Source organism: Berghia stephanieae, chromosome 1, assembly GCF_034508935.2.
Source record: "Berghia stephanieae isolate SIO BIC M18660-M18661 chromosome 1, UCSD_Bste_1.3, whole genome shotgun sequence".
Taxonomy (NCBI): domain Eukaryota; kingdom Metazoa; phylum Mollusca; class Gastropoda; order Nudibranchia; family Aeolidiidae; genus Berghia; species Berghia stephanieae.
The window spans coordinates 129,025,978-129,053,477 of record NC_088360.1 but is presented as its reverse complement, the minus strand read 5'-3'; the positions used below and the strand labels follow the sequence as shown (position 1 = coordinate 129,053,477).

The following is a 27,500-nucleotide window of genomic DNA, read 5'->3' as shown; positions in this document are numbered from 1 at the left end:
GATCCTATTGTTTTGCACGTTTGTCGATTGTTGTTTTAACTGAGTCATCTGAAGTCCGTTTGTCATTGTTAATTGTGGTAAATAAGAAACTTTGAAATATTTTAACATCCAATCCAATTCTCGATTCTAACGACAAAAATGTAATCATTGACGTTGTACAAAAAAAAAGTCAATTAATGTTTTTTTTTCAAAAGCAAAGACAAACAGATAACTGACAAATGAAGAAGTAGATCTAAAGAAAACCAAAGAAATGAAAGGCTGCAAAAAATAAAACAGACAAAAAAAAAAAAGAAAAAAAGAAAAAGTAAAAGCCCGTGGCGTGAAGGTTTTGAACACAAACGATTCGTCAGCACAATATCAATTAAATCATTAAGTTTAAAAAGCTGTGGGAATAATAACGTATGGTATGGGTGCTTGCAATGTGGGCAGGGAAATTAATTTGTGTATCCTGATTGAAGCAGATTCAGGAAAAAAACACATTTTCTCTCTCTCTCTCTCTCTCTCTCTCTCTCTCTCTCTCTCTCTCTCTCTCTCTCTCTCTCTCTCTCTCTCTTTTTTTTTTTTTTCTTCATCTCTCTCATCTCTCTTTCTCTCTCCTTTCTCTTTCTTTATTTCTCTTCTCTCTCTCTCTCTCTCTCTCTCTCTCTCTCTCTCTCTCTCACACACACACACAACACACTCTTTCTTTTTTTTTCTCTCTCTCTCTCTCTATCACTCACTCACTCTCTCCCTCTCTCTCTCTCTCCCTCTCTCTCTCTCTTTCTTTCTTATTTCTCTCTCTCTCTCTCTTTCACACAAACATACTCTTTCTTTTCTCTCTCTCTCTCTCTCTCTCTCTCTCTCTCTCTCTCTCTCTCTCCTCTCTCTCTTTTTTTCTTCATCTCTTTCCTCTCTCTTTCTCTCCCTTTCTCTTTCTTTATTTCTCTCTCTCTCTACACACACACACACAAACACACACACACAACACACTCTTTCTTTTTTTTTTCTCTCTCTCTCTATCACTCACTCACTCTCTCTCTCTCTCTCTTTCTTCATCTCTCTCCTCTCTCGTTCTCTCTCTCTCTCTTTCTCTCTCTCTCTTTCTCTCTCTCTTACTTATCTATTTATCTATCTCTTTCTCTAAGATGTTGTGAATCATAACACGTTTGTGAGTCACATGGCTTTAAATGCCAGAAGGCAACAACATGAAACAGCTGATGTCAACATGCATCGCTAATTTTCAGACTTAAAAAAGAAAAAGAAAAAAGGGCAAGACGGCTAACGAACGTAATGTGAGAACGTTTGCATATATTCCGGCTTTGAGAGAGTTTCATATTGAAGTCTTCGTACAGACATATTATCTGTAAGGAACGAAATGTCTGCGTCACGGAACATGGTTAAGAGAATCCTTCAAAAGTAATGTAGAATGAATATAACAGTTTCCATTTTTGTATAATGTTGAACATGGAACGTTTCGGGCTCAAAACACTTCACCAGTCAATAACGAAAAACAGTTTAAACATTATACATCACGTATTAATGTTTTATCTCTATTTATAAAGGTTACAGAAATGTTTAAAGCCCGAAAGCTTCCGCATTTAGTATTTTGTTCTTTTAAAAAAAAAAAAAAAAGCTGTTGTATTTATTTTCGTACATTCTTTACAGTTCACAGCCTCTAGCAGCTTGGTTTCTATTAAGAGAATTTTTCTTGATGTCTTTATCTGTGTGTAAATCAAATTACGCCAATTGTCGATAGAAAACATACGCTGTAATGTCGGGTAATTTGCTGCCTGTGGAAATCCTCTTGATATTATATTAAACTTTATGAGTTGGGTAATTTATGATGATAAATTGGCTTAACTAAGTTATAAACATCAAAATAAAAATGATTTGTTATACTACTTTGTCCTGTTCAATGGTAGCAAGAATTTATTTGGTCTTGTGGTCTTTTGCCAATGTAACCGGTAGAAAATTATTTATTGGATTTCATATTTCTAAAAAAATGTATTACTATTTGCTAATGAAGCTGTTGGTATTATTTATAGACGGATTTACAAGTACAGACTTCTCTCTCTTCTTTCTCTCTCTCTCTCTCTCTCTCTCTCTCTCTCTCATCTCTCTCTCTCTCTTCATTCTCTCTCTCTCTCTCTCACTCACTACCCTCTCTCTCTCTCACTCTCACTCTCTATCTCACTCACTCTCTCTTTCTCTCTCTCCTCTCTCTCTCTCTCTCTCTCTCTCTCTCTCTCTCTCTCTCTCAGACATGTTAATGTGTGTGCAATGAGTCGCACTACGTAGAAGTATGACCATGTTTTGACTTAGTGACGCAATAAAATGACGCTGTTAATGCACATGACCAAAATGGTTTTATGGCGCTGAATATAACCTAAATGCGTTACAAGCGCCGTAAAACCCTTAAAAACAAACAAACAAAATGGTTTTAATCATCCGTGTCAAAAAAACTAATGCTGGTTAGAATTTGCAGGATCAACTGCATCGGCTGGTCGACAGGTATTCATAGCTGATAATATTCTGGTGTTGTCAATTTGCTGACACACAATGTACAAATGAAAAAAGTCAAACTATCTCCCTTTTAATTTTCCCCCATTGTTTTTTTTTTCTTTCCTTTGTTTGTTTCTTTTGGATTATTTTGTAAAGATTAAAACTTATCCACTCCTTTGTACGATTCTAATTCCCCAAAAAATCGTTAAGGAATTTTTCTCTCATGGTTTTTTACCAAGAGCATATATCCCGTTCAGACATTTTGCTGCAATCAAAACAATTTTGCGGATAACACGCAAAGACTAGTTTTACGTTCTGCAACAAGACAACGATACGGGTACAGGAAAAACAATTATTTAATATTTCAAAGGGTTTGTCATAATGTTTATGTTCTGTTTATACTGCTGTAATCTGAAGAAATAAAAACAACAACCCCCTCCCCCTCACCATCCAACATATTAAAAATTTTGGCCGGAAAACTCGTCTTTCAATTATCGATTGATTTAAATGACCCGTAATCCTGTCAAAAATTTCAAACCTGGGACTTTGAAAATGTTTGAGTTTTGTTGACAAGATTAGGATCATTTCCATCGATCTATATTTGAAAGACAAGTTTTCTGGCCAAATTTTAAATATGTTTTTTTTCAATGTACGGCTGTATAGGAGACCACCCATTTATCAGAGATAAATAAATGAATCCACAATCTACATTTTATGTTTATTTTATTTGCCAATTGTTAACATTTCAAAGTTAACCTTGCTTAGGCCAACGTTACATCCTAAATGGGTTAAATGTTTTCTTCTATATTACTTAACTACTTTATTTTTACAAACTAACAGAAGTTATAATTTTATAAACTATTTTAGGAGGTGGTTTTCAAAACGTTGTGAATGACACAGGTAGTCTAGAGAGTAATTGCATTTTCTTTGAATCGATTACACCTTTGTGTCATGGTCTACTGAGTGCTCAAGAGCTAACTCGACTACATCCATAAAATAAAGATGTGACAAATAAGGCCCCCAGAATTTACTAGTTACTTTTAAAATAAAGAACAAATGACGAATTGATTTAAGATAATGAGAATATTAGAAAGATGAAATTTAAGGAGATGAATGTTCTTATAAATAATAATGATCACTGTTACAAATGATAACATGACCATATTACGGTTTATTACGTAACTTCTGTGATCTTGAGGATAAAGTTGTTTCGACTCGTGAGGCCCTACTTCCAGGCAGACAGAGGACACACACGTTTAGCGACCTCCGGACACGACACTCCTGACAGTGGCTGGCAAAGGTGAACGATGACGTTCCGGCGTCTTGATAGTGGAATCAAATACTAGAGTTTTCCACCAAGTCCCGAGAGCAAGATATAAATCTTTTCAATATAAGTGATATGAGGAGTGGAGTGGTCTGGCCGTCAAGGCATCGGTTTTTGAGAGAAGTGAGTGAGGAAAATTAAATCAATCAGCTTTTAAAATAAGTGGCTACGCGACAGAAGGTAGAACGAAAAGTATTCACTACTTTGAAATGAATTCAAAGAGAAGGCTATTAAAGGAATGATAATCTAATATTATAGGGTAAAGTTTTTCTAAGCCTACGAAATATAACTGGAGTGAGATTAACTCGTTCTTACTAAAATAAAACTTAATAAGATAAATGTGAATCATCGTTATGTGACACTTTGAATAGTAGAAACGACTTGTCGTCACTCAGCTCTTTGTTAATATTTTAGACAACGTGTTAGTGATTATATTTAACTAAATTGTATGAATCAGACTAAAAACGTTAACCGTTTCACACAGTTTTATGTGTTGGTATGTTCAATTCGTCTGGCGGATATTGTGAGTATTTTACCTAAGTACGTTTAACATCATTTACCAGGGGGAAAAGCTGAACTTTTCAAATGCTCATTGCATTGTTCTATAAGGGTAAGGCAAAGAAGACAACTATTTCCCTTTATAACTCAACAAATGAATTACAGAAAAAAAAACAAAAATAAAAAAAAAAAAAACCCGAAAAAAATAAGAAGGGAATAAACGATTCAATATCGTAATTCTGATCATATGTGACCAATCATATCATCACGGTGTCATGTGCGGCTACATATAAAAACATATTATTGTCCTCAATAAAGTGGTTTTGTTCACCTCGTAAAGCTCTTATTTTGAGGATATTGCGCTATATAAAAGCTAATGTTGTTCAAAATTAAAACGAACAGTATTCCCATTGATTAAAATCTCATGCTGAGTCAAAAATAAGTAATCTATTTGGTCAAGATCCCGTACCAAATTAGTCACCATTCCATCGGTCCATCCCCAAATGACCTTTGACTTACATCAAAGTGATGGATTGAACTACGACAGTCATCCATCTGGCTGACGTCATAACAAACGGCTTACCTGTTACATTACTCAGTCTGGTGAATTTCAAGGGGATTAAAATCAAATCCTGATGGAATTTGTCATAACTCTATGTTGGTCTTGGGGATCATGTCATGATATCTCAGTTGGTAGAGCACTCGCTTTTTACGAAAAGGGACCAAGTTTCGATCCAGGTGGAGCCACTTGTGTTTCAACACACTCGGGTATAGTTCTATTTATATGAGGCGAACAAGGGAAGTATTTTCCTCCTTTCCTTAATAAATTTTGTCCCTTCAGAACGCCATTACACTTGCAAAAATAATTAATATATATATAAAATATATTAATACTATATATATATATATAATTGGGGGGGGGCGAAGTGGCCGAGTGGTTAAGGTATTGCACTGTGACCTGGGTGACCCGGGTTGAGCCCCGCTTCAGGCACTTTCGTTTTTTCCTTGAGCAAGATATAATCCCCAATTTGCTCAATTGGACTAACATGGGTGATTCCTGTTGAGATATAAAATCAGTTACACGAATTAGGCAGATCTCGACATATTGTAGATTATCTATTATTAACTTGAATTTTATAATAGCTCATTACAAAGTGAGCGACTATAATTATTTCTGGTTCGTCTATATATATACATATATATATTAATATATATATATATATATATATATATATATATATATATGTGTTTTAATATATATATATATATATATATATATATATATATATATATATTTATATAATAAAAACGAAAACCATGAAATAATAGTGCTCAACTTTTTGATAAATTGAGCTATTTATAAAATATTTCAAGTCTAATAAATATGATCAACTTCTACAATATTGTTTCGAGCATCCTTGCCCCTACATTCTGCTGCTAACTGAAATAGTTATGCCACCTACTCCGAAGGACTGGCTACATACACACTCCCAAGGATTTAGGAAGCAAAATATAAATTATTATTTTTTAAATAGAAAGGTTGATGTCACGACTTTTCTTCCCTATCTGTCTCCCGAGACAAGACGAGACGCGTATCGATGATCCACCGAGCAACACAAAGTGATAACAAACTAGACTTAACTAAATTACCTGATGCTCCAAGGTATCAATTCCCCTTGTGACTCTCACGTTTGATTAACCAGTTAGCTGCCTTACTCTGGAAAACATGTAGTCCCAAGTTGGATAGTTGTTGCCAAGACGAGTGCGGCTATGTGGTCTAGTGGTATGACACTCGCTTTCGGATCGGAAGGTCCTGGGTTCGAGCCTCGCGCTCGGCGCATAGTTGAGTCCTTGGAAAAGGCTCTTTACTCACATTCTCTCACCGTACTCAGGTGTAAAATGAGTACCTCGCCGTTAACAGCGTTGTCTTGTCCGAAAAATTGTAATATCGCCTTACAGGCGTCATGTCCCGTCCTACATGTTGAATGTTGATCAGGGACCCCTTGTAAAGCGCTTTGAGCACATTTAGTGTATATTGCGCTATATAAAAGCTCAAATTTAAATTAAAATTTTTAAAAATCGATCGTTATTTAATTTGAAGGACGAGTTTTCTGGTCAAAATTTTAAACACATGCTTTTCCAGAGTAAAGCAGTTAATTATAGTCTAATCATATTTATTTATACTCTGAATATACCTAACATGCAAGAATCACGCTGGGTATTATTTTGTCTATTGAACGTTGCTGTTTGGTGTGATAACGTGAACGTAAGAGTGATGTTATTATAAGAAAGCAAAGAAGCGATTTATCGCTTCTTTACAACTTTATCAACTCTCTTAAGTTAAGGAGTAATTTATGATCTTGATCCTTAGTTTTGCACGCAAAGGGGCGCTCGTTCTTGGTGTATTAATTTATTATACATTGCTAGTCTAATCATAATATTGTAGATAAGAATTGGGAAGTAGGTATGTCGTCTACTGTGCCGCCATGCACGAGGTAATAAATTTACTGTTATGACGTAAATACACCCTCACATAAAAGACCATGTAACTGTTTGGATATCTAATAAAAATGGGTTATCACCTTGAGATTGGATATACAAATATGCCTTTTAATGCTACCTGCGATTTAGAAAGGTGGGTGTGGGTGTATCCTGATAATTATTTATATCTGTTTAGAAAAACAAAGAAATAATTTAATCTGGAGTATATATTTACTTATTCGGATTGATAACAATTGTCATGAGGTAAGATTGAGGGCGTACTTTTGTGTTGGTGTCAATATCTAAATAATTCTTATCTCTGTCTTTTAGTTCAAAAGATTGAAAAAACTGCAACGAATAAATTTAGAATTGTCTTCAGGAGTTCGTTGATCTCTTGTTTTGTACTCGTCCGAAATGAAACGAAGACTTCAACTCTGCATCGCTATGATTACATCCGCAGGGAAAAAAATATAAATATGTGACCCATCCACTCAAAGCGGTTTTATGTCGGGATGAATTATGGAATGAGTATTGAATTTATAGCCACACATCATATGAAACTTGAGATTAATTTCGTTTCGTTATGATAGAGAATAAATACAATACAATTTCTTACGTTGCTAAAAACTCCAACTTTTTATTTTCTCGAGCTTCTATATAGAGCAATATCCACTAAACCTGTTCAAACCTCTTTACAAGGGGTCCATGGCCAACAGGAACATTTAATATTTAGGACGAGACATCACGTCTGTTAGTCGCAATTCCAATTTTTGGGGGGGACAGAGACAACGCTGTTAACGGCCCGGTACTCATTTTACACCTGAGAATGGTGAGAGAATGTGAGTACAGTGCTCTTTCAATTCTCAACTATGCGCCGCTCAGAGCGGGACTCGAGCCCAGGATCTTCGATCTGAAAGCGAGTGTCATATCACTAGACCGCATAGCCGAATCGTTTTAATTATATTGCATTCAGTTTACGGGGTCCGATTCCTCATGACATTGTACTGTTTTGACACGACGAGTAGCCTATGATTATTTGTTTTTAAAGTGTTATGACAATGCGAAAATTGTGATGTAATATTATCAACCGTATAGATAGAACGAAGATAACGTCACTCAGGTCTTTGTTATTGCTTTTTGCCATCCGGGTTTATGAGTAAATCTCACTAAACTGTTTTATCTAGACTGTAAACGTTCAAGGTTACACATAGTTTTGTGTGTTGGTCCGTTATACTTCCGGATGGCAATGTTGTGAGTTTCTTGGGCAAGCGAACACTATCTATTATTTTGAAACAAAAATGTGAAGGACCATAAGAAAGAACTCTTGGCCTAAATTTATCGTCATTCACATCAAGCAGTTGTTGATATAATTGACATTTGATACCTTTCTCACACCAGAGAAACTCCTTCGAGGTTCTAAAAAACGCTAATTATCGTATGTTGATGTGTAAAGCACGTATTTTGAAAAAGCAATATGAATTTAGCCACGCCCAGTAAGTCAAGAGTTATTTATAGTTACCTCAAAAAATGGGGGAAAACATAATAAACCAAACCGACACACAAAAAAGAAAAACAAAACAAAAACAAAAACAAAACAAAAACAAAAACAAAACAAACCAAACAAACTTTCACTTTGGTCAGATACTTTATGATTCAAATGAGTAATTATAATATAACGTATATGGTTATGAGAATTCAAAGAGGTCTTTACCGTTTTATAGAATACCCGCTCAACATGTAGTCAGGAGGGGGGGGGGGGGGGGTGAAGGTGGTCCCGATAGCTCAGTTGATAGAGCACTCGCTTCACACGCAAAACTATAGGGATCAATCATGGGTGAAGCCGAGATTGATTTTTTATTGAACTGCCCCCCTCCCCCCCCCCCACCTTCTGCACCTAGCACTAATGGGGTAGCTGGGTCTGTTAGATCTGGCTTAAAGTTCTTTGCGGTAGTCTAACGTTTTATCAAAATGGTAGCAAGCAATTACTATTGTCCGTTTCACGCTAGAGAAACCTAGAGAAAGTCCATATCCATGCGTCTAAAGGCTCTAAGGACCACTGCACAATGAAAAAAAGAGGACAAATTTCATATTTGTGACAATACCCTAATACTAATTCCTAGTATTCAAATCAACACGAATTAATACCGTTTTTAGGCATTGCTGCACTGTGCCTAAAGTTTGGGTTATTCCAGTGTTTCCTGGGAATAGGCCCTAAAGCCAAATTTCCCATAGGAAAAGAATAAAGGGAATTTTATTCCCATCACCAAGCTTATTCATAGTAAATAATAAATGCTCGCGGTGCTGCTTTAGGTTTTAAAAATGTCAGAAGACAATAATAATAATAAAAATAATAATAATAATAATAATAATAATAATAATAATAATAATAATAATAATAATAATAATAATAATAATAATAATAATAATAATAATAATAATAATAAAATAATAATAATAATAAAGAAGAAGAATGAAGAAAGATAAAGAAGAAGAAAAAAAAAGTAAGAAGAAGAAGAAAAAGAAGAAAATATTTAAAAATAATAATAATAAAGATAATATCAATGATTTGAAACTACCATCAATTATATGTCAATGGGAAATAGATGGAACATTCATTATATATAAGTTTTCATGACTAAAAGATACATCTGAACTTCTGAAATAGAATCAAAAATTTCGTAATTCTATGAATTTCCTAGAACACTAGTCAGCTCTGTGTATGTGTTCATAAGTTTTATTGGAGTGATTGTATCGTATTACTAGTCATAGGCTGTTTGTGAGACTCAGGCGTTGAAGGAAGACTTGTAATTAAGTGCTCACATCCTGGTCCCAAGTATTATTGAATACATGTGAGCACTCTATGCTAATACATACACACATGTCGTAATTGGGAAGGTCACCGAGAAACTGTTCAAGCAGTTGGAGAATATATATTTATAAAATTGTTCAACGAGGCTCCTTTTGCGTGGAATATTGAAGATAATAATTTCTGCTTTAAGTCAGTAAAATTGTAGCTAGTGCTTAAGTCGTGGATGTGTGATAAATTGCTTCTTTTCCATCTTATAAAAGTCATGCTCTTATGTACAAGTTATATATTATTGCGCCAGAATGCAGCGTACAATAGAAAGAAGAAAAAAAAAAAGAAAATGTGAACCGCTCAATTTTCAATGTATTTTATAACTCTAGGGCTTTAGATAGGAATAGTGAGAGATTAAATGTAGCAGAACTTGTCGTCTCTGTGAATGACACTGTGAATGTGAAGTGATAAAGGAACATGCGACGAACAATGCATAATAAAAATATTATAAGTGCTGCATTGGATGCTAACGGGACCGAACAATTTATTATCTATATTGTTTGTTTTGGATTTTTCTTACTTTGTTTTGTTTTATTTTGTTGTTGTTTTTGTTGTTGTTTTTCTGTTGTTCTTTTTTTCTTTTTTCTTTTTTGAAATTTTTTTTTTTTTTTTGGGGGGGGGGGGGGGGGGGGGGGGTTCGAGAGTTAAAGAACTAGATGAGCGAAAAACAAAACAAAACAACCATTCGAAAATTTCTGTCGAAAAAAATTGTGATCTCACCTTACAAGTATCATTTCTTGCCCCCCCATGTTTATGCTGTAATGCTGTAGGCTTGGGATCCTTTGTAAATCGCATGAGAACGTTTAGTGGATATTGCGTTATACAGAAACTAAGGATTGTTTATCTATTGAGACGATACATACAGAATGCCTGTGCATTAGGGACGGAACCCATGATAGTGGGAAGACTTGAGAGATACATATTTTATTATTAAAGGTCAAAAACGATGGAAACCTTAAGGATGAGACAAGGGTTATCTTATCTACGGGAATTCCATCAACCTTTGTAGAGTCATCATGACGCTGTCTGCTTCTATCAAAGTGACAAATTAGGGAGCAGGCACTGGTTTAAGATAAATATCTAAACTCACTCAACTCTAGCACCGACTATATCCGTAGTTTACCCGGGGTTACTTTTACCCCATGCCATTTTTTAATTATTTTTTTTTTCTGAGACAAATTATAGGCGTAGTATCAAAGCTAGTGTTTTTTTTTTTTTGTTTTTTTTTGTTTTTGTTTTTTTTTTTGTTTTTTTTTTTACATGCTCACGGTAGTTGAATATAACTATCTATGTACATGTTTATTTTTAATACATTTTTTCAATTTTGAAAAGTACAAAAATCTCTAGGATTGAGTGAGTAAAAAGGTGTGTATCAAATAGCGATAGACAAAACAGAAAGAAAATTACGAGAAAAACCAATAATATATCATCCCCAAAAATAAGGTCGACTTTTTCTGTTTTTACCAGGCACTGTTTTCATAGACACTTTTCATATTATTTAAAGCAAACAGGGCCTGCTCTTTCATGTCTCACTTTGATTCGAGTATAGATAGTATACGCTTGGCTAAGGAGTTCACAACATTGCCATCCGGAAGTATAACGGACCAACTCACAAAACTTTGTTTAACCATGATAGTTTATAGTCAGGTTAATACAGTTTAGTGAGAAGTACTCATAAACGCGGATGGCAAAAAACAATAACAAAGACCTGACTGACGTCAACTTCGAACTATCTATAGCTTAGAAGTGAAATAAAAATTGATGGTAACACGAGTTCCAATAGAGAGAATGAAGATGATGTCACTCAAGCCTTTGTTATTGTATTTTGCCATCCGCGTTTGTGAGCGATGCTCACTAAACTGTATTAACCAGACTATAAAAGTTCATGGTCACACATAGTTTTGTGTGTTGGTCCGTTATACTTCCGGATGGCAATGTTATGAGCTTCTAAGCCAAGTGCATACTATCTATACAAGTGAACGCAGGCTGATTTTTGTTTTCGAATGATTTTCATGTATTTTTTTCTCCATTGTCATATTTTTTTCGGATTTAGCCACGGTGAAAGAAGGCATATTTTATAACTTTTTTTTTTCGGATCGATTATTTTTCTTTCTCCATTGTCACACACTGTTTTCTACACACCCTCTCAGCTTTAGCCTTGGTGAAGACAAAATGATTGTATTTTATCTTTATTTATATATTAATGATTATATCTGATTTAGTATTTTTTCATTTTTTTATGTATTGGACACTGTTTCGCACATAACTATAGATAGAATGAAGTTTACGTCAACCGGGTCTTTGTTATTGTTGTTTGCCATCCAGATTTATGAGTAATTCTTACTAAACTGTATAGATAGAACGAAGATGACGTCACTCCAGCCTTTGTTATTGTTTTTGCCATCCGCGTTTGTGAGTTGTTCTCACTAAACTGTATTAACCACACTATAAAAGTTCATGGTTACACAGATTTTGTGTGTTGGTCCGTTATACTTCCGGATGGCAATGTTATGAGCTTCTAAGCCTAGCGCACACTATCTATAAACCAGACGATAGATAGAATGCGCTTGTCCAAGGAGTTCACAACATTGCCATCCGGAAGTATAACGGACCAACACACAAACTCTGTGTAACCATGAACGTTTATAGTCAGGTTAATACAGTTTAGTGAGAACAACTCACAAACGCGGATGGCAAAAACAATAACAAAGGCCTGAGTGACGTCATCTTCGAACTATCTATAAACGTTCAAGGTTACATATTGTTTTTGTGTTGGTCCGTTATACTTCCGGATGGCAATGTTGTGAGATTTTTAGACAAGCGCTTACTATCTATTCAGATTAATTATCCCCGATGGAACAAGCTGATTTTCCCTCTAATTTCCTTCTCTTTCATTTGCCGGGAACTGTTTCATACACACCCGTTAAGACGACATCTGTAGGGTTTTCTTTACAAAAAAAAAAAAGCGACACATCGCCTCTAAACGGTACTTTGCCGACATGATTTAAATACTGAAAATTGAATTTATAGCAAAATTATTGGACTTGACCGACGTGTACTTTATTTGTAGGTCTGATAACCCAAATTGTTATGGTCTCCTTGTGGAAATGGAAATACTTTACAAGGACTCAAAATATTCCCCGTTACAACCATTTTAAAACGAGCCCATTATTAATAGGATTCAATTGCCTGATGTCACGTCCGCCCATCAACAAGGAGCTTGGTTCTAAACAAAGAAAATCGGTTCTTTATATTCTTTATGCTTGGATAGAATTGTTTCACATGTCATGTGATCAGAATGTATAAAAGTCAAAAGATGATCAGATTTATATATTTTTCTTCTCTGGATAGACTTTTATGCTCGTCGGAGAAGTATTTCATCAGGACGTCCGCCATTGTTCCGGTAGTTTAGAACCAGATACTAAGCTATTATGCGTCATTACGAGGAAAGTGACGTCACGACTGTTGAACCGTAGCCATCGTTATGTTATAGATAGTATGCGCTTGGCTAAGAAGTTCATAGCATTGCTATGCGGAAGTATAACAGACCAACACACAAAACTGTGTGTATCCATGAACGTTTATAGTCGGGTTAATACAGTTCAGTGAGCATTACTCATAAACGCGGATGGCAAAAAACAATAACAAAGACGTGAATGACGTCATCTTCGAACTATCTATAGCCTGACACTGAAATCCAAAAGGACTGGCAGTTTGACGTCATTATTTGGTTTTGCACCGCCGAGTGAGTTGTCGTTAGTAGGTGCTCATGGAAACAAGTTATTTCATTGGTTGAACTATTGAATACAACTCACGATTTGTTTTCTTTTGTGGCAAAAGACTGGCATGTTGACGTCAATTTTTGGTCAGTGTCAGGCTATAACTTTACGAAGGCCACGGTTGATTAATAGGATTCAACAGTTGTAACGTCACTTCCTTCCTAATGACGCATGGTAACTTAGTAACACTGGCTCTAAACTATCAGAACAATGGCGGAGGCCCTTATGAAATATTTCTCCGACGAGCATAAAAGTGTATCCAGAGGAGAAAAACATTATAAATATGATCTTGTTATGACTTTTATACATTCTGATCACAAAACATATGAAAGGTTCTCGCCAGCTTGAAGAATAAAAAGTAATGATTTTCTTTGTTTAGAACCAAGATGGCCGCCGTTGCCGGGCGGCGTGACATCAGACTACTGAATCCAATTGATATGTGACATTGTTGAGGTAATTTAATATGATTTGTAAACATACAATTCAAAATCTAAAGTAACAATTTTATTTAATTCATTGTTTTAACTTTATAATAATATTTGCTTTTCTGTATTTATCTCCATAGTCGTAGTCTTTGTAAACTCAGCCTGATAATGACCAAAAAAAACTTACATCAAACTACAAGGCTATACCACCAAAAGAATGCAAATCTTGAGTTGTATTCAATAGTTCAACCAATGGGATCATAATTTGTTTCATTGAGCATTGCTGCTGACAACTCACTATGTGATGCACTTACCTAAAAATGACGTCAAATTGCAAGTCCTAGTGTGCAGGTTATAGATAGTTCGAAGATGACGTCACTCATTTCTTTGTTATTGTTTTTTGCCATCCGCGTTTATGAGTAATGCTCACTGAACTGTATTAACCTGACTATAAACGTTTATGGATACACACAGTTTTGTGTGTTGGTCCGTTATACTTCCGGATGGCAATGTTATGAGCTTCTTAGCCAAGCGCATACTATCTATAGATTGAATGCGCTTGGCCAAGGAGTTCACAAACATTGCCATCCGGAAGTATAACGGACCAACACACAAACTCTGTGTAACTATGAACTTTTATAGTCTGGTTAATACAGTTTAGTGAGAACAACTCCCAAACGCGGATGGCAAAAACAATAACAAAGGCCTGAGTGACGTCATCTTCGAACTATCTATAGATAGAATAAAGTTGACGTTGTTATTGTTTTTTGCCATACGATATAGTGCAGCCAGTCATAATACCGATTTGATACGATACGTCATAAATATGAGAATTAAATTAAAAGGAGTGGACGCAATAATTATAGTAACCATTTCATACCCAGCGTTTCGAAACGGTATTATTTCGGGGTTATTTAAATACGGATGATTGCATTCATAGCTGAAAACGAAACGTATGTTACGTATATCTGTTATATTGAGAAGCATTGAATATAGTTTCTCAAATAAAATAATTTAAAACCCCAAAATTTGGCATGTCTGATTGTTATTTCTGTAAAGTTCGTTTTCGACATGTTCATCTTTCCGACAAAATGTCATATTCATGAGATAGGTCACCGTTGGGATAACACTTGAAGGAACGAAACGATAGTTATTTTTAAAAAGGGAGGGGGGGGGGGGGGGGGGGCAGAAGAAAATTACGCCCTTATTCGTGGCATTATGAGATGTCGTCGTCTGGGCTTTCAGTAAAGGAATATAGATGATCCATTAAAAACGTCTGATGTCAACAAGAAACACCCGTGTTGTCCAAAGTCAGAAAACTGGGGGTTAATCAGTTAACTTCAGTTACTCTGGAAAACCTCGTATTTAGATATTTGGCCAGAAAAATCGTCCTTCAAATATCGATCGATTAAAAAATCCTCATCTTGGCAAAACCTATCAAAACATGGGACTTAGCGAAGTGTCATACGACTAAACAACATGGCCAAACAAAAATCTATTATATATATTTTTTTCCAAAATGAACAGAACGTGTAATGGTTGTTTAAGATAAGCACCGTACACATGCTTGCCAAGACGTCGTATATGTATAAAAAAACACAGGGGTCGCAACAAGTTTCTAGGCACTACTCATTTTACACATGTGTACGATGAGAAAATGTGAGTATAGAGCCTTTTCCGAGGCTCAACTATACGCCACTCACCAGAGCGGGACTCGAACCCTGCTCCTTCCGGTCCACAAAGCCGCACAGTGAACAATTATATAAATTATTTTTTTTTCTCAAATAAACAGAACGTGTTCTGGCTGTTGGAGATGGGCATCACAGACAATCTTGCAAGGACGGATGGGTTAACATACACAGGGGCTGCTACAAGTTTCTCGGCACTTCTAGAGGAACTCGCAACTCTTGGCCTAAAGCTAATGAAACATGTAGAGATATGGATGGGTATCTCACCGTACTGCAGAGTAAAAATGAAAAGGTAACCAAAATCAAGTGTCTGGCCGTTTTCATTTGTCTTCATCATCATAATCGTCGTCGTCATCGTCATCATCATCATCATCATCATCATCATCATCATCATCATCATCATCATCATCATTATCACCATCGTCGTCGTCGTCGTCGTCGTCGTCTCGTAATCATCACCTTCATCATCATCATCATCATCATCATCATCATCATCATCATCATCATCATCATCATCTTCTTCTTCTTCTTCTTCTTCTTCTTCTTCTTCTTCTTCTTCTTCTATTATTATTATTATTATTATTATTATTATTATTATTATTATTATTATTTATTATTATTATTATTATATATTTATTTATTATTATTATTATTATTATTATTATTATTATTATTATTATTATTATTATTATTATTATTATTATTATATTATTATTATATTATTATTATTATTATTATTATTATTATTATTATTATTATTATTATTATTATTATTATTATTATTATTAATATATTATTTTATTATTATTATTATTATTATTATTATTATTATTATTATTATTATTATTATTATTATTATTATTATTATTATTATTATTATTATTATTATTATTATTTATTATTATTTTTATTCTATTATTAATTTTCTTCTTCTTCTTCTTCTTCTTCTTCTTCTTCTTCTTCTTCCTTCTCTTCTCTTCTCTTCGTCTCTCATTTTTCTTCTCTCTCCTCTCCTTCTCTCCTCTCTCTCTTCTCTTCTTCTTCTTCTTCTTCTTCTTCTTCTTCTTCTTCTTCTTCTTCTTCTTCTTCTTCTTCTTCTTCTTCTTCTTCTTCTTCTTCTTCTTCTTCTTCTTCTTCTTCGTGATTATAATCACCGCTTAATGACTTGTCAACCATTCCATTACAGCCGCTTATTATGTTTTTGAATTTTAGGAAGCCTTGGAAATATATATGGCAAAGAATTTTCCGCCACGGAATAAATGGTGGGTAAACCTTGTGAAGGAAGATATTGAGTGGAAATGGGGAGACAACTCGCCTGTTAGGGAAACTCTTTTGTAAGTTACTCAATATGTCCTTTGATAAGGTTATAATATAATATAATGTAATATTATATGAAATGGGATTTGAATGGGGTGTGTGATGCAGTTGCAGACATATGAAATTGACCAATTTTATATTATCAAAATGGGGATCAAACCCCCTATCTTCTGTTTATCGGACTGAATAACTACCAATACGTAATCGTATCTTGGTGATTTGTTTATGTGGAAAATAAAAACATCTGTGCACTTTATTTTTGAACTGATGAAGACAAATAATATAGCGTACCAAAAGAGTGTGAACATCTATCAGCATCTCAAAGTTGGTTTATGTGTGGCAGTAGCAGTAATGTGAGGAGAAATAGAAAAACATGAAGAAAAGAAGGTATTATTATTATTATTATTATTATTATTATTATTATTATTATTATTATTATTATTATTATTATTATTATTATTATTATTATTATCAGCAGCAGCAGCAGCAGTAGTAGTAGTAGTATCAGTAGTAGTAGTATTAGTAGTAGTAGTAGTAGTAGAGTAGTAGTAGTAGAGTAGTAGTAGTAGTTAGTAGTAGTAGTAGTAGTAGTAGTAGTTAGTGAGTAGTATGTAGTAGAGAAGTGAGTAGTTTAGTAGTGGTAGTAGTAGAAGTAGTAGTTGTTTGTAGTTGTAGTAGTAGTAGTAGATAGTATAGTAGTGTAGTATAGTAGTAGTAGTAGTAGTTAGTAGTAGTAGTAGTAGTAGTAGTAGTAGTAGTAGTAGTAGTAGTAGTAGTATAGTAGGTAGGTAGGAGGAGGAGGGAGGAGGAGGAGGAGGAGGAGGAGGAGGAGGAGGAGGAGGAAGAGGAGGAGGAGGAGGAAGAGGAGGTGAAGAAGAAGAAGGAAAACAATAACTTTAGTGCTGCTCGATGTAAAATTGTTTTGTGAATCTTACATTGCCAATCTCCTCTAGGCCGTGGAAAAGTACCAGCATCAGAGATCGAGCCAACTACCTGTGTGGTGCCGTCTATGTGGACAAGAAGCATAGAGATAGCTTAATGTTGACCAATGACAGATGTAGAAAGGCACAAGGATTCATCTGTGAATATCACGAGAGTGAGAGGTTTTTTTCATAAATGTCAAAAAAAAAACCAAAAAAAAAACATATCATATTATAATTCTCTACCCTCTTTCTTCAACAAACCGCTTATGACGAGGTGAGTTCCAAAACTTGCCAAGTCACATCCAGGCAGAAAATAAGTTAACATCTCAAGCAATATATTGGACACCTCAGAATGATCAGAGAAAATTTGAAGTTTCGAAACACCCTATGAGGCAAACGAGATTAATATTTTCTTCTTTAAGTCAACAAGTGAAGGACAAAATAATTTCTATTTTCTCCAAATGATAAAAATGCGACTTCGCAAGTTTTGAAAGTCGAAAAGTTCACATTTGCTAAGGAAAGACTATTTTATATTTAGCCCAATATCCACTAAATTTCCTCAAAGCGATGGCTTTACGAGAGGTCCCGAGCCAACAAAGGGCTTTTGGGGAGGTATTACAATTTCAATGTATTTTTTCTTTTATTGATCAGCTAATCGTTTCATGCCTGTATCCATGAGAGAAAGTAAATAAAGAGCCCGATCCAAGGACTCGACGCCTAAATAATTTTTATATTATACGAGGGCTCTTTCATAATTAACCGAAAAATCCGCGTTTTTTATGCTATCAACAAAATTCTTGCACGTGTTCATACCTTGACTCGTCCTTCATTTCTCTACGTAACAGCCAAGTCTGTCGACACACTTCTGCCAACGCCGCACCATGGAATAGATACCCTCTCGGAAGAAATTTCCGTCAAGGTTTTGTAGCCATTTCCGCACATGGTCAACAAGATCTTCATCGACATCAAAGCGCTTTCCTGCCAGCTCACGTTTCAGTGGCCCAAAGAGGTGATAATCAGATGGTGCGAGGTCTGGACTGTGTGGTGGGTGTGGCAAAATCTCCCATCCATATTTCTTTAGCCAACCTTGCGTCACTCGTGCTGTGTGGGGTGTAGCGTTGTCGTGTTGCAAAATGACCCCGTTGGTCAACTGCCCTGGGCGCTTTCTGCGAATGGCCTCCCTAAGCTTGTCAAGAGTTTGGCAGTACCTTGCAGCATTGATTGATTCTCCAGGTTGTAAGGTTTCGAACAGAATAACACCACGACTGTCCCAGAAAACAGTTCCCATTATTTTCTTTGCTGACCGCATGACTTTGGATTTCTTCGCGACAGGTGAGGATGGATGTTTCCATGTCATCGAATCTTGCTTTGTTTCTGGGGTGCAACGGTGCAACCAAGTCTCATCACCGGTGACTATGCTGTCAAGAAAAGTCACATCGTACCCTAGAAAGTCTCCGCCGGCGTTGGCAGTATGCCCGTGAACCCTGCGTGAGCTCTTGCTTCTTCTCAAAAGTTCCCTGCAGATGTCCAATCTTTGTTCTTTATGATTGTCTGTCAATTGCTTAGGAACCCATCTTGCGCTGACTTTTCTGTAGCCAAGTTCATCAAATACAATTCTATGGGCAGAAGTTTCCGAAATTTCAAGACTGCTTGCGATTTCATGAAGTTTCAACCTCGTGTCTTGACGAAAAAGCTCATCAACTCGCTTCACATTGTCTTCTGACGTCGCAGTAATCGAACGCCCTCTCCCTTCCCTGTCTGTCAAGTCGGAATGGCCGGCTTCAAACAAATTACACCAGTGATAGACTTGTGTACGGCTTATAACATGCTCACCATATACACTCTGAAGTTCTTTATGAATTTCGGTAGGATTCAGACTTTTGGCGTTCAAAAAACGTATGACAGCTCTGATTTCCTCCTTTTACCAAGTTTCAAGGTGGGCCGCCATCTTTAAAATCGTCTAGAAATTCATTGTGCAAAATGATGCACTTCATAATTTCTGGGAATATCCGTAAGGAAATAAGGAATATCGTGTCGTTTACAGAATGTAAAAAATCTCCACTGGTTGCTGAGCAAAAGGCATTTTTCGGTAATAGATATTTTACATTAGATATATTATAATTGTATTTACGGAATGATTAATTCATGTAAAAAGTAGTAAGTAGTCCTCCAGAGCCTTTAGTTTAGCTCTAGAATACCGGAGTTTATCCTGGTTTCTGTAGCGTGGAATGGACGCAATTGCTTGCTATCCTTTGGATAGGGCGCTAGTCTATCGCAAAATGCTTTCCGCCAGACCCAGCTACCCAATCACTGCTGGGTGGAGTCGTGGTGGTGGTGATGGTGAGGGGGGGGGGGGCAGAAATTTCACGTGAGATCGATCTCGGTCATTGCTTGACCCACTGAGCTATCCCCACCCGCCATCCGCCTTTCGTGTAAGTGGATATTTCAAAATTTCGTTTATTTTCTGGCTTCTTTTGCAGTCAACGCAAGATCCTCGACTCTCTCGGTTATAGAAACACATACACTTGGTAGTACCTCAGAACAGGGCGAAAGTACTCAGCCATCACCCACAGGAAGAAAAATTGAACTGGTCAGCCAATCAAGTCCAAGGAAAACATCACCTTCCACGCCTTTTACTTTCCCTTCAAAATCAAAGAAGACATCCGGGCAAGTTGCCTCTGTCTCCACGGAGAAAACAAACATTCAAGAATCTACCACTCGAGTCAGAAGATTCACCACGGGCGTATCTACCTCCCCTTTGATTACATCATCAGCGGATGATTCTGGGCCAGATAATGAAATTGAAACGGAAACGGAAACCGAAACGGATTTACAAGAACAAACAACTCATCATGTTTTGACGTTGACACCTTTCACAGCTGGTGCGAAAGGGCCGATAACTCGTCTGACATCTTGGGCTTTCAATCCATCGATGATGACCACTGATGCTAACGACGATGAGAATGACGATAATGGCGATGGTGGAATGACGATAGAGGAGATTATTCATGGTACCGCCAAAGACCGCAATAATGCAAGAGAGCGTTTTAACGAAAAGGGATACAGACGACCCAGGTAATACTTACATTGGCGTTCTATCTAAAATTTTGACCAGAAATCTCGTCCTCCAAATATCGATCGAATAAAACGACCCTCATCTTATATATAAATCTCTCAAAACAGGTTTGAGAGATTTTGACACGATGAGGGTCATTTTAACCCCTTCCTTACCACCCACAGGAAAATCGTCACATTTGTTACGATGCAGCCAACATTTTTGTCATTCTAATTTCATTTGTACATCATAATATTTGAACAAAAATGTTTGCCATAGTTAAAGTATATTAACACTGTACTGTGATGAAGAGCTCGTTAAGCAAAAAAATAGAAAAATATGTATGGCAAGATTTTGGGTTTGAGTGAAATAAAACTGTTTTTTTGTATAGGTTGGGTGTGAAGTTTTGGGGAAAATCCGGAAAATGGCCGGTAAGGAGATAGTTAATCTACAGATGTTTTATTTGGAATGCTAGTTTACTTGTCAAAGTCCCAGGGTTGAGATTTTCACAAGATGAGAGTCATATTAATCGATCGATATTTAATAACAACTTTTCTGATCCACATTTTTAAAACGTTGTTTTTTTCTGAGAGCTGTAGGTCAGTTCTTATCTCGAACTGTAACTCAAATATCAACATGGATGTTTTAGAGATATTCACTTCATTATCACAAGATTATCCAACTATTGTATACATAAATATGAATATCTTAAATACAGCCCGATCAATCAAAATAGTATGTTTATCAAGGGGTCTTTTGGATAGCTTAGTATCATTTTGACTGGTGTCTCATTAAAGAAAATAAGTTTCTCTTCTCAAACTTCAATACAAAATTGTTTCCTAATTCATAACAATTCGACTTTTAAAATCAGTGGGTTTTTTTTTCATCTATTTCACCCCAACGTAATAACGCTTTGAGGCAGTGGGTGTTATTATTATTATATATATATATATATATATATATATATATATATATATATATATATATATATATATATATATATATATATGTTCCTTTTACAGTCCACGTCCAAACAGACCCAAGCCCAACAATAATCCGAGAAAAAAGACATTTGCCCCACAAAGCTTTGAATTCTGGGTAAAGGCGATGGAGAAATACGAAGGATGCTACATTCCTGGGATGAGAGGCACCGTGCGCCAGATGGTGATGAATGCCAGACACCTGTACACGGACGATGCTGACCACTGCCCTCAGATAACGGCCTCGCGACTAACGTTTCCCAGAACGGAGGCAGGAGAGACGGCAGTTGTACAGTGTCGTAGAGGAACTGGTAAGTGTGTTGACTTTAAAGATAACAGCCATGCGTTTGTTAGCAAATTCAGTCCCTTGATTGGTGGACAAAGAATAATAGGATTCAATAGCCTGATGTCACATCCGCCCATCAACGAGTAGTTTGGTTCTAAACAAAGAAAATCCGTACTTTTTATTCTTTACGCTGGCTTGAACTTTTTCACATGTCATGTGATCAGAATGTATAAAAGTCAAAATATGATCAGATTTATAATGTTTTTCTCCTCTGGATACATTTTTATGCTCGTTGGAGCAGTATTTCATAAGGGCGTACGCCATTGTTCCTATAGTTTAGAACCAGTTGCTAAGTTACTATGCGTCATTACGAGATGACGTCACGACTGTTGAAGCGCATTATCATTCTCGATGATTCCATGCAAGTTATCCCCATGATAGTGTTCGCTTTGATGAACATAATTAAGGGACAGAATCAGTCACAATCGCATTCCGCAAATTGGATGAATAAATCTGACATCAGTTTGATCTTACTCATTGTTTTTAGACATCTAGTTGGGTAATTAGGTCTCACTAAAGCCCCCCTAGCACATTACACATTAAAACTTATACATCATTTTACTGAAGGTGATAGTCATCTGGCGCGCAGAACAGGTGAGTATTTTACCTAAAAGCATATAGTATCAACAGGGATAATCGGTAGGCATGTCATTTGTGGCCAATCGTCCCAAGACGGTATTATATCTGGATGGAAATTGAATTTAAAGCCAACATCGTTTTAATCATAAAATTATAACACTTCCAACTTTACAAAATTGCACTCGTTGTTTTTAATAAAGCAAATATTAATCTCACAAAAATGTCATAATCTCGACTTAAAAATTCCATTTTTCTGTTTTCTTTACATGCCGACATATTGTTGTTTTGGGGCCGTGCGTCACATTTTCGTTCGTGAGTCCTAATCTAAATACCATGCTTTTGAATATGTTTTGTTGTTGTTGTTGTTGTTCATGATGTTGTTGTTGTTGTTATTGTTGTTTTTGTTGTTGTTGTTGTTGTTGTTGTTGTTCATGTTGTTGTTGTTGTTGTTTAAGGAAACGTGGAAAGGAGAGGGGGGTGGGGTAGAAAAACGATACGAAGCTAAGGGGAAAAATGAATTCAAATAAAAACACGAAAGAGTAAATTATAATGATGCATTCATCTCATTCTCATGTATAATTTTATTTGAGAAAGTAAATATTTTCTTTTTCTATTATTCCAGGGTATGCAACACTTCACTGTGGTGACGACACCGTTTGTTGGGAAGATCAACCTGACCTTTCTGGATGTGCTTCGCCCAAGTTCAAGGCCTTATTAAAGAAGGTAGGAGCACACTATAATTAGAACTGACAGCCTCTGTCGTTAGAAATCTTTAAAAGCAACGTAGAAATTATTTAATATCTGATGTTAGTTTCACTGCTGGTAATTAGAGGTGGAGGTTGTGGAGAGGAACTGAGGTGCTGACATCCTTTGTCGCGTTATGACTTACCATCTCGAAATGATCAGGATCACCACATGAAATTTGTTATTAATGTAAAACATTAAGAGTAACAACAATATCTTCGAAAGCCATAGTAAATCGCTTTTAACGTATATGTAACCAACGGTATCAGAACGCTATTTATTGGCTGAGTGAAAACTACCCTAAAAATTGATTTTGTATTGTCGTAATCAATTTAATCACAAAATTTTACAAGTTATTCTAAAGTTAAAATGCTAAGATATATGAGTTTCTAGTCTTTGTGTTTTCATAACAACATCTATTGTCAGCTATAAAACATATAAACCTATGAAACCACACCGCTATTTTGAGGCAACATTAATAAATTTTATTTTTTGTAAATTTAAGATTAAAGAGGAACAAATAGAAACCATTTTCGAACCAGACTCAGAGGAGGAGGAAGCGGAAGTAGAGGAACAAACTTTTAACATGACATCACAACTGGTGGCCATGACGGAGGATGACGACATTTCCGTGGAAGACATCTTGGTGACATCAGAGGTTCTCACGGCCTTCACTCATTCCTCTGAGGATAGGAAGGTCAAGGTCAAAGATAAGAAAGCTGTGAAGAGAATCGTTGGCGTAAGTATCGAACTGTTGTTTGTTATTATGGTTTGTTTGTTTGTTGTTTGTTGAAGTTAGTGAAATGATAATACCGTTATATACTGCCGTATTCTGCAGATCTGATGAAACACATTATTTTTTCAATACTGGTGAGACAGTAAAGTTTATACATAGATTGAATAGAATATTCCTCCACTCTGATGATCCCAGATTTCTATAATATTTTCATTTTTTCTCCTGGTTTTATTTTCTGTTACAAAGAATCACTTATATATAAATTGTAAAGAGTTCTTGTTGATTCAGAACAGCGACAGTTTTCTGATATCGTTCAAACTTTATTACTAGCTGCTGATTAATATTTTTTGATTTGACGAAGAAAGGGATTGGTCTCAAGCCGATAACTTTTGTGTTTTGTGTTGCGGTGCCAGACAGAGCAAGGAAAAAAATACAAGTAAAATATCATCCCAAAAAATCAGTCTTCCTCTTCTCCAGTCGAATTATTGGGATGTTTTTCTTGTATTTTTCTTTCTTGCTCTTTCAGGCATTGTTTCATTCACACTTGTTCATATCTTTATCTACAGAGGTATCTACTCTCTACTTTCTGTTTTTGTGTTGAAGCTTTGTATGTATCCGAGGCCGATTCCTTTTTTTTCCAGAACGTGATCAGGGCAGGTAACAATTTATTGTCAAAGAAAAAGAAGAAATTGTGGAGGAAAATGCGGAGCGGAGATAAAATTCGGTCGGCGTCAAGTTTGATGGTTGCCATGGAAACCACGACTTTATCAATGGCGGACAACATTGAAGAACCGGCTGTCATCAAACAGGTTGAGGAAAACATCGGTAAAGTCTAATGTTCTTTATTTTAACAATCTTTCTTTGTTTATTTCTCATATATCTTAAATAGCAGCACAAGCAGCCTGTCACTGATTTATTGTATCAACATGTTATAAACTCGAGTATTTATGTAGAGCAATTTCCACAAACGTGCTCAAAGAGCTTTACAATGGGCTCCCAGTCAACAGCAACCCTTAACACGTAGGTCGACTCATGACGCCTGCAAAAGTGATATTACAACTTTTTTTTCCGATAGACAACGCTGTGAATGGCCAGATACTTCTTTTACACATGAATACGGTGACAGAATGTGAACGAAGAGCCGTTTTCAAAGATTCAACTTTGCGCTGCTCAGAGCAGGATTCTAAAGGTCCGAAGGCGAGTGTCACACAGCAAGGCAACAAAGTCGCAAATTTAAACTAAAGATGACAAGGCGAGTCAGTCCAAATGTAAAGATAATATAGAAGGCAAATGTGACCCATCCCGTCACCCAGGTATTATGCCTGACTGAAGCAGATTCCAAATAATTGACGTTGAAGTTAAGATGATCAGAATTATGACAATTTGTGTTTACACACTTTATGAAACTATGTTTATTCTTCTTAACACACATAAACGTAACCCAAGTTTCATATTTTGGCTATGTATTTATTTTACTAATTTGTTTACACATGTCAAATCAGTTTGGTCTCGGGTTCAATTCCCATCAACACAAACAGTTTTTAAAATTCTCTATCGTCTTCTGATATTATGTCTCTATTCACTTCATTTTCTGTTTCCTAAATATCTCCCCCACTTATTTTTGACGACAGAGGTTGAGATCCAGGTGGTAGATGTGGAAAAGATGGAAGAGGAAGATGAGGACGAAATTGTCTACGATTCGGAGCAGTCTGAAAACACGTTTTCGATTCCCTTGGAAAACTTGAAGGGCTCTAGTCACGGTGGTGAGTAGAAAGGATAACTATCTAGTTTTAGTGTTCAGTTTGGAGGTTGTTGTATTTAGCACTAGATAGGCGGTCATTGAAAAGATTGTTTCTGTAACGTGCCCAAATCAAAGTCTGAAAATGACTGACGACAGTGATGATACTAATGATGTGGAAAGTCTAATTGATATAGCCCCAGATTTGAGAGTTTTTGATTGGATAATATCATTTTAATCGATCGATAATTGAAGGACGACCGACTGCGCTGGCCAAAATTGGAAAAAATGTGCTTTTTTCCTCGCACGCACTGTAGAAGACGGTAGGGGCTGCCTGAAGCCGGTGATCGTGAAACAAGTTATTTTGCATTTTATTTTATTTGTTTTCCAGGTTAATTTGTGTATTGTTATGCTGACGAAGGGTTTGTACTTGACGTCCATTGTCTGTTTTGTTCCCATACGAAGCCTCTCGATTTTCACTCTTTCGTTAGTAATGTCACTGTTAGATCTAGTTACTCTACACTTGTAACTCGCATTAACATTTTCATGAATTATTTCCGGTGAAATGATAAATAAGATAAAATAAGACAAATTCCCTTTATCCCCCTGTGAATAATTTGTTTTCCGGGTTTGTTCCAAGGGACGACTAGAACAACCCAGCCAGGGCGTGGTGACTTGCTCATGGGAGTCGAACTCGGTATCTTCTGGATACGAAGCAAAGACCATACTGCTGTGCCATGCTGCCCATTTTTATTTTGTTATTTTGTATTTTGTATGTTTTCTTCTTTATTTCTAGGCAAATTGGATAAGGTCGTGTTCATCACCCATTACTCTATGGCCGAATTCCTGGATGGAGGAGATGATGATGATGATGATGACAATGAGGATGGCGATGACGCTGATGTATCCGACGACTCGAATAAGGACGAATCAGGAGGGAGTTTGGATAACCAAAACACCTTAACGGAAAGCAAATATACACCTGACGAAAAGGGAACTGCGAAGGTGGAAGAGAATGTAGAAGAGGAAGAGGAAGAGGAAGAAGAGGAGCCAGTCCCTCAGATTGCCAGTTATATTCTGAGTGCGTCTATTGGGGGAGGGGAAGGACACAAGATGAAGCTGCAGAAGCCAGTGACCTTCACGATGAAACACACTGTGGTGAGTATATGTATGTGATGTGGTATTCTGAAAAGGGTGTGTATGAAAGAGTGCAAGAGATATCAGAGAGAGAAAAAATACACGAATAGAGATAGCAGAGAGAAAAAAATACATGAATAGATAGATCATCCCGTCAATCTGCCTGTCTATACTTTGGATCGAACCTCCTGAAAACCGCTCAGAGGTGCTGCTACCATTTCACCAGAAAGGATACCCGATATTTATGACAACTTATTGCTTATATTCTTCAAAAGAATACGGCTCTGTGAACCCGTGTATGCATCTCAATGAATAAACATTGAACATGAGGGGAATATTTGGGATAGCTTTTTTTTGGTATTTACTTTCTGTTTTATCTGACACTGTTTCGAACACACCTTTTCAGGTTTTA

The 27,500-nt window shown here is 36.2% G+C and overlaps 1 protein-coding gene across 1 annotated transcript in view; it reads left to right on the top strand.

Moving 5' to 3' along the window:
- LOC144962874 (adhesion G protein-coupled receptor L3-like) overlaps positions 1–27,500 on the top strand; it is an 80,609-nt gene that overhangs the window by 23,030 nt on the left and 30,079 nt on the right. The window contains exons 3-12 of the mRNA XM_078896238.1: positions 15,638–15,825; positions 16,746–16,867; positions 17,804–17,946; positions 20,254–20,848; positions 21,851–22,119; positions 23,356–23,456; positions 23,983–24,216; positions 24,855–25,038; positions 25,845–25,976; positions 26,748–27,109. Coding sequence (XP_078752364.1) covers positions 15,638–15,825; positions 16,746–16,867; positions 17,804–17,946; positions 20,254–20,848; positions 21,851–22,119; positions 23,356–23,456; positions 23,983–24,216; positions 24,855–25,038; positions 25,845–25,976; positions 26,748–27,109 — 2,330 coding nt within the window. The remainder of the gene's footprint in view (positions 1–15,637; positions 15,826–16,745; positions 16,868–17,803; positions 17,947–20,253; positions 20,849–21,850; positions 22,120–23,355; positions 23,457–23,982; positions 24,217–24,854; positions 25,039–25,844; positions 25,977–26,747; positions 27,110–27,500) is intronic.